The 8,650-nt window shown below is 39.1% G+C and overlaps 1 protein-coding gene across 1 annotated transcript; it reads right to left on the reverse strand.

Annotated features, from left to right (window-relative positions):
- Positions 1 to 1,705: 1,705 nt before the first annotated feature.
- On the reverse strand, positions 1,706 to 8,641 carry cmtm3 (CKLF-like MARVEL transmembrane domain containing 3). Its single transcript, XM_042487503.2, has 5 exons — positions 8,374 to 8,641; positions 3,913 to 4,068; positions 3,682 to 3,777; positions 3,438 to 3,558; positions 1,706 to 2,886 (listed from the first exon to the last, which is right to left on the reverse strand). The coding sequence occupies exons 1-5, from the start codon at positions 8,488 to 8,490 to the stop codon at positions 2,858 to 2,860; spliced, it is 519 nt and encodes a 172-aa protein (XP_042343437.1). The 5' UTR covers positions 8,491 to 8,641; the 3' UTR covers positions 1,706 to 2,857.
- Positions 8,642 to 8,650: the final 9 nt, after the last annotated feature.

The following is an 8,650-nucleotide window of genomic DNA, read 5'->3' on the forward strand; positions in this document are numbered from 1 at the left end:
ACGGTTTCATCTGCTTCAGGCAATGGCATCCCACAGGACTCAAACCATGGATGCATCACAGTGAAGTGATTCAAACCCAATATGCCACACGCTATTCACCCCACACCATCAGCAGTCTCCACATGGGGACCTTTTCTCATTTAACCTTTTCATTTGGCTGTTGGACTTTAACACCACATGCTGATTAGCAACGGTCTCCGCTGGTTCTGTTTTTACTGCAGATTTATGCCCATTTAACACTGGCATTATGAGCTTTTTCACAATTTTACAACAACTTTTGCAGATTTCTGCCTAGGCACCATTCAAACACATTGTAAATATAATCATATGAATCTTGCTTGAAAAGTATTACCGCCCTCTCAACAAACAGAAATAATACACAACTTGAGATGATTAATATAGGATAATTGCACTGACAATGCACTTTTTTCACACGCAACACCAAGCGCAACAGCAGACTGCCTCTTCTGCCGGCAATTACGCACACACACCAGCCCATGTACCTTGTTAAATGTGTCACACCTCACTCAGACACACACAAAATGAGAGAGAGAGAGAGAGAGAGAGAAATTTTAAATAAAGTATAACTCACTCGCTCTGGCAGGTGGAGGAAGCGGGCGCCTTCCTGTCCTGTGTCCTCAGGTGTGTATGGAAAATTATCCAACATGCCCGGCGCATTTGAAACGTGTCCGAGCTTTCCCACTGATCTCAAGTCAGTGATAACCTTACGTTGATTTCCAAACAGGAAATTTAATGAATGAAGGGCGATTCTACTCCTGAACTCGGATCAGTTTAATGTGTGAAGTTGTCGGCATTACGACACTGGAGGCGCTGTTGGACCTCACCAGCGGGAGAGCATATATAGAGAACATATATGAAAGTTTGAGGAGTTGATATGGCACTTTCTTGGTTGTTCAGTGGTAGGGCTAAGGTGGGGCTAAGACAATTTCTGGTAGTGCTGTAGCCCAACAAAGCCCTATCCTGCCGCCGCCCATGATCCCAGTGCTACAGGAACACCCTTTATGGGTGCAGTGTATATTCAACCCGTTCCCATTCCGAACTCGTCAAATAGCACAGCTCTGTCAATGCTTTCAGTGTTCAAGTGTGATCCCAAAACCCACCTTCAACGTCCACATGCAATGTGAATGGGCGGCGTCACTTGGAAACGTGGCTGAGGGAAAACGGACGCATGCACCTGAAACGCTGATGGAAAGCGTCAGGTCATAGCGCTGCCGGTAACCACGTCATATAAGGAGCGCAGGGTGGCCTTTTTTTCTCTACACCTCACCATGAGCCTCTTTTGCCTAAACCTAACCATTCTTGACTTTAGTGCATGATCCCAACCATTGTGACAGTTGACACTGTTGTGTGAACATAGAGACCCATACCACCACATGTGCATTGTTGACATCACCATAACTACATCCCAGAGCATAAACAGCACATAAGGACGCACAAGGATACCTAAAATGTCATAGGTTGACACCAAAGTTTGTGACAGAGCAGCACCATGTGACAAATGCGGAGTTAGAAGGTGTTAGTATATTACATTAACAGTCAGTATGACATTCTCGTGCGTCTTCAGTCGTGGCAGTGGAAGTAGGCCTACTGAAAAATCAAAGGTACAAGTAAACCATTTAAAAAAGTGGATGCACAACCAACACAAGTAAAGATACTTTTCAATACAAAAAAATCACAACAAAAATAATAATACATTTTTTATTTATCAAGCGCTTTTCATTAAAATGATAATGTATTAAGTGGCTTCAATTCACTGTTATTCTCACAAACACACACACACACACACACACAGAGAGAGAGAGAGAGAGAGAGAGAGGCTGTAAAAAGCACATACAGCAGACAAATTGCAATGTAAGAGCAGAGAGTCTCTCAGACTTTGGGTAAATTAAACAGATTTGAAAATGTATAATTTCTGTAACACATATTTTCATTACACTTAGATTCATGACAACTCTCAAACAAAAACTTTTTGGTATATATAAACAATGTAATGACCCAGAAAAGGTTGTCATGCAGTGGCACACCACAGGAACTCTGTTGACCCAAAAGTCGATTTTACAGAAATATTATCCTCAAATCATAAAAAATATGCTCTTACAGAGTTTAGACAATTGGACAGAGGTTGTAACCAGCCAACCTGCAACCAATCTGTTCTATATACTGTACACATGTTTTTAAAGTAATACTGTAAATGCATAAATGATAATGATGTCCGACTTACATACTTCATTATTAGTATTTCTAAACATTTTTCACAATGGAAAATAATCTAGTGTTGTAATTTAATATGTGTCTGAATAGGGCCACATGCCTGTACTAGTCATTATTTCAGGTTTAGACACATCTTCCCACATGCAAATCGTACAAACAACGTCTAAGAGCTCCGTATATTGAGACCAAACAATTTCACAGCTTTAACATCATTTAAGTATCAGGTTGGCAATTTTAATTTCCCAAATCATTTAAGACAATGGGTAAGAGTTTGGACATGAAAAAGAACAGTGCATTATTTGAAAAATGACTTGCATTGGCCAGTGAATTAGTGACTTAAAATAAAAAAAATAACATATTTGACACATCAGTTTAATTCCTGAATGTTTTTATACATGTTTGCCTCTAGGAGACGAACTTCCCCAACTACCAATCGATGCACGTTATTCAGCAACAATCAGTGTGACCTTGATGTGATTTCTTCTCTACACAATATGAATGTAACCTTAAAGCCTAAGGAAACACTTTCAGATCTTTGCAAAGGATAGCTCAGTAGTGGCCATTTCTCCTGCAAAGGTTTATTTTGTATCCACTGGCGAAGATTTCATGGGGGTGGCCTGTTGACTTAGTCGGAATCAGAGTCTGAAAACTCATCTAGAAAACAGAGTTTTGGACCAGTTACATAAATTTAAAAAAAAAAGGCAAATGTTGTGGCTTTCATGCAATAAAGAAACAAGTAATCTGGTGGACTCGGAGTCATTTCCATCTTTAAAACAATGGAAGGACACAATCTTCTAAAGTACCTGAGGTTGAGTTGTGATATTGCAAAAAACATTTATAGCATTTATTCTCATGAAACCAGGTGGAGAAATAAGCAACTTGGCAAGAAACATTCAACGAATTACAAGCAAAAAAGCAAGCAAAATTTATAGGGGAAATAGAAAAGCTTGGGAAAAAACACATTTAGAGCTATCATTGATAAATATTTCAAATTATGTTTCAAAAGTGTTATAATTTTTAAGCACTTTTCCCAGGTCATTTCCAAAAAAACTGAACTTTCTTGAACTTTTTGCTGATTTCCTGGTAATGTTTGTTTTTTCCATTGCTCATTGCCTCCTTCCAGTGTTTTTGACAGTTAGCTCAGATTTCAAAGGGTTACGCATGTTCTTATATCGCTTTATATCAGATATTTGGGGGAGTCTTACCTTGCTGTCTTGATGGCTCTTCATTGGACTCCCCTCCTCCTTGCTTTAGGAAATTGGCCAGCTCATTAAAAATTAGGTAAAAATCTATGGCGAAGACGATGGTGGCAATGAACCCAAATATCTGTAAAAAGACGGATATGTAATATCAGCTCAGTGATGGACAAAGGCTAAGTGTGGTGCGTGTTCTTAGTAATACATAATTTATGGTGAGCTACGATTGGATAGTTCTGAAATCATGTTTTACCCCGGCAGCCTTCGAGGAACCGTCTGCATACTTGGACACTGCAATAATGGAGATGATGAAGAAGATGATGGAGGCTGTCACACATCTCATGAAATCCTTTGTGAGAAAAGAAACAATATAATTTGGAGGAAAAATCCAACTTTATATTATGTTATTCTTTTAGCACAAGACCGTTTTTCCTTATGTACAACAGTGTGCAAGTTTTCAGTTTAAGTGAAATTTCACTCTCACCATTAGAGGCCAGAGGAAGCCTTTAAACCTCTCATTGAATTTGGTAGAGTACGCGAACAACAAGAAGAGAGCGGCCAGGAACTCCAGCAGGGGAACTGTCACGAAGGCTGCCGCACGGGATGCCGCAAAACACACAAATGATACAAAGGACAGCGCCTACAAAGACAACACAAAACAGAGAGAGAAAAATAAGAGGAATGTACTGAATGTTAACATTGAAGAAAAGTTTAAAACTGAAGCCTCAAGCAAAAGATAAGCTAAAATCTGTTTCATTTTGTGATTGAAGGAAACTAGCCCATCCTCCTGCCTTGAGCTTATGTACATATTTATCAATTTCTAAGTGAGCTGCTTGAAGCCAATGGCAACTCTACATTTTAAATCCAGCTGATAAATAAAAAGAAATGTAATCTTCTTTGATCTTCTCTCTGTAAAATAATGTTGCACTGCCCCGAAGCTGTAAGTCTGCATGAATCACAGCTTCAGGCCCACTTCCTGTAAGGAGATACAGCTGTTTAAAGACAATGTTTACTTGTGTTACACTGAATCCCTCTCGTTTTCTCTCACACACAAACGCGCTTGTGCAAACATCCACAAACTCAAAGCAGTTTAATGAAAGAGGACTCTGAAACATGCTATGCGTTTGCAGCGAGTTGTTACAATGCAGTTAAATGAGCCTGCCCTGTGTTTGACGCTCTCCATTAGAAGTGCTGGACAGATTGTATCAGTGCAAATGACAGCAAGTCCAGACACCGTAATCTCAGACAGGCCCGGCCATCTTGTCTTTGTCTCAGTCAGTCATCCTACACTGGCCTGAGGTTATAGGAACTCCCCCTGACTGATCTCTGCACACTGCAGCTGCTGTTACTTAAAAATGCTGCGACAGAACAGCATCCTGCCATGAGATTTCTCTGTAATAAGACGCGTAACATCCACAGGCTATAACTGTAGAAGATTTTCTCCAAGACTCTCAACAATTACAATATTTCCCTCTGAAAACGTAGCTGAGTAAAAGTATTAAATGAAAAGAATAATAGACTCAAGAAAAATTGTATTTAAGCACAGTACTTGAATAAATGTACTTAGTTACATGCCATGACTGTATGTTGAACTGAACAACTCAAAAAGCAAAGGACGGGCTGGCATAGTCTTGAATTTTCTTATACTGTACGTCTGGCACGTACTACTGAACTTAAGTAGAAGTAGTAACACTAAAGTGCAGAAATACCCTGGTACAAGTAAAAGTAATGCATTGAAAACCTTGTGTAAAAGTAAAAAATATTAGCATAAAAAATATACTTAAATACCAAAAGTAAAAGTGCTCCTTATGCAGAATGGCCCATTTAAGAATAATGTCATATTTTGTATTACTGTATTATAATTAATGATGTGCTTATGTGTACATTGTTGTTTTGTTGCAGCTGGTAAAGGTTGAGATTATTTTAATTACTTTATAAATTGCTGGATAGTTTAACCAATTACAAAACATTATAAGTTAATTTCTATTTTGTATTAATGACTTTAATCTGCAAAGTAACAAACCATGTCAAAGTAAATGTAGTGGATTAAAAAGTATATTTGCCACCAAAACGTAATGCAGTAGACATTTAAAGTAGCATTTGACAACTGACAATAAAAAGCGATTAAGTGTCAAAATATGTGATGATTAATTTCCAGTTGTATGACCACTCAAATCAGTTGTTTGTTTTGCAAAGTATGTAGTAAAGACAAACTCTATTTTGAAGAGGCCTCAGATGAAAGAGAGCATGTTCAAAGCTTTGGCCTTAAAAGGTATGCCATGAGTCTACTGAGCAGGTAGTGAATAGTGAAACTGGCTATGACTTCATATGTGGGCTTTTACATACTGAGCTAAAAATTCTGACGATTCAACCAGTTTATACCACCCAGGGAGGAAGCACACTTTGCACACATTTACCACATTGCATACCGTTTATTAGCAGCTTGTTTGCATTTTGAAAATATTTCAAACACTACAAAAATCTGCCTTTATGCAGCACATTAAGTTTACACCTTGTGATTTCACATTCCTTATCGAGCCTGTTGCTGGCTGAGTCTCCTAATGAGAAATACACTGGGGTGTGACACACTGTGTAAAGTAATGCATGCTCAGCAGGATCTATGTCTGACTAATACTCCCAAGAATGGAAAAGCAACGGGCTGCTTTCACTTTACTCACATCTAACAGTTGAGCTGCCTGTGGGCTCATATAATACTAGCTGTAAGCTTTAAACTGTCTCAAAAACACAATACAACTGTGACTATTTTCCAAGAACAACTTGCAGTGAAGAGGCTGCACACTCACACAGTGCACACAGCACAACACAGTAAATACCAGAACTGTATTTATATAAATAATACCATGGTTAACCCTACAATGCAACCAAAGCTATTACCAAATTAATCCCAATTCACTACCATTCCACAACTTTGAACTACCACTAAATCATAAACTTTTGTTTCTTAATACATTAGTTAGCACTATAAAGGGCTTGTACACTCGAAAAAACAAACAAACAAAACACATTCTCTCACTTGCATCTTGTGGTATCTAAACTGGAATAATTTTGGCCAGGTATTTTTTTCTATTTGTATCTCATTCAAATACAGTGAAAATGCTTCTTTTTTGTTGTATTTATAGCAGTGGAAAATTACACATCTGTCTTTGCTGTCAACAGGTTTCAAAGGGATGATTTTCCTCTGTAAAAAGTAGCTTCAGTCTGGGTTGTGCGATATGACAATATCATGTAAGACACCATAAACTTGTCAACTGTTAGAGGTTTTACCATTCAGTTTTACTGTGGTAGCTCTCCTCTTAACATCTCTGGTTGTATTGAATCAATCTGGGCAATTTTGCAAATCTATAATCAGGACTGTTTAATGGAAATGTTGGATGTTTTTGCATCCAAGGGTGCTGGTTTCATTTCAACCTAGAAAAGTTTATCCATTCTTTGTATCTTTCAGAGAAACAGTGACACAAAATCTGTAGCTGTTAATGTTTTAAATGCAATTTCTCAAGTATGTGGGCAGAAATCCCAGAGAGATATCTCAAAACATGCATAAACAAAACCAAAATGTACAGGGCTAGATACTTAAGCAGGACAATAATAAAATTTTTCATAATTTTAAAGGTGACCCTTTAAATGTCAAAGATAGCAGGATTTCAGTCATACAAACAATAAATGGACATACGTACACATACAGCAGAGTTCCCCCTAGAAGTTAAATAAGCAAAGTTAGTATGCACACTGACACGGTTCATCAATTATGTGATTACTTTAGTTAGACTGTGACCTTAATATAAGCCACATTCATATCATTTGCTGTGTGACATAACTCCTCTTCTCTGTTTGTTGAAGCTTAAGGTTATTATTGGTAAAAGTGTGTTATAGTCTCAGATTTTTGCAGAGGTTTGTCCTGACACCCTGAAAAACCCCAAATGTCCTAAAGCAAGTCTTACAGTTTTATGCAAGTTTAAACCAAGTGCGCACTCTCACCTACATGCACACAGCAACACACACTTCTGCAGGCTACTGTCAGCAAAGGCCAATGGGTTCTGACGGGCGGAAGCATTTTAGCCATGGGGTGAAGATCAGTTACATTGCATTACATTGTTGAGTAGCAATGAAGAGGCTATAGTGTGTGTGTGTGTATGTGTGTGTCTGTGTGTGTCTCTCTGCACACACACACACACACACACACACACACACACACACACACACACACACACACACACAGTGAGGACTGTGCTCCGGGCTACATGTTATGGCAGCACAGTGAAGGATGTGACTGTGAGGAAGATGACTGCTCACTCACATGACACAATTGTGAGGATTTATAGAGCAGTCACTGCGAGAAGACCCTTCCCATAACCCTTCCCCACCCTCACCACTGACACCATCACACGCACACATGGAAACACACGTATCCTGCAGTCTCTCAGTTCCTGCTTTGCTGAAATGCACTTAATCAGTCAATAAAATAGTAACTCCTCTATAAACTTGAATATTAGCTAATTAAATTGATTACAGACGAAACAATCTGACACAACACGACTGTTATTTAGTTTGACAACTGTCCGCACAGATTATTCTTAACAATGAAGAGGATGGTTGGAGTAGTCTCTCTGGAGTGTGTCCATGATCCAGTGTAAAAGTTTCAGAAGTTTACCTCATCGCTGCTAAAACTTCCCACTGCTCCTCCCTTTACTAATGGAAACCTTATGACGGAAGCTGACTGACCCATATTCAAAATGACAGTTAAACAGTCTGTTAAATTAATATCTTTACGTGCATTAAAGCCGCGCACTGCTACCATAAGTTAGAGAAAACGGCACATAAAAGAATTAAAAACGCAGCGCGCTTTGACTTTAGTGCGCACAAATTTGGCGAAACAATGGCACATAAACAGTTTGTTTCGGAGGTGATCCCTCTAGTCATTTCTTACCACTTCAGCAATGAGCAGCATTCCTTTCCTGGAGGAGGCGAACTCTTTGCTCGGGAGAACCGAGAGCAGGACACTCTGGCGCGGCCGAGTCGAGCTGGGAGCCTCGATGTCCCCCATGCTTGCAGAAAAAAAGATACTAACAATCCTCAAACTTCAGAGAGCCCAAACTACCACGTAGCGGATTCAAGGCAAAACAAAAAAAAGAAGATAATGTGGAGGCGTGAGGTTTCTCGGAGGTGGAAACGGAAACAATGACAGCGCGGAAACGTAGCGCGAG

Source organism: Plectropomus leopardus, chromosome 1 (genome assembly GCF_026936395.1).
Source record: "Plectropomus leopardus strain MGB_pleo_1.0 chromosome 1, ASM2693639v1, whole genome shotgun sequence".
NCBI lineage: Eukaryota > Metazoa > Chordata > Actinopteri > Perciformes > Serranidae > Plectropomus > Plectropomus leopardus.

Bases quoted from the DNA above. Each gene is read 5' to 3' on its own strand.
- cmtm3 (XM_042487503.2), bottom strand. From the start codon at position 8,490: ATGGGGGACATCGAGGCTCCCAGCTCGACTCGGCCGCGCCAGAGTGTC. The intron at 4,069-8,373 runs GTAAGAAATGAC...TTGTCTTTGTAG, and splicing joins TGCTGCTCATTGCTGAAGTG to GCGCTGTCCTTTGTATCATT. The intron at 2,887-3,437 runs GTAAGACTCCCC...TCTGTTTTCTAG, and splicing joins AGAGCCATCAAGACAGCAAG to ATGAGTTTTCAGACTCTGAT.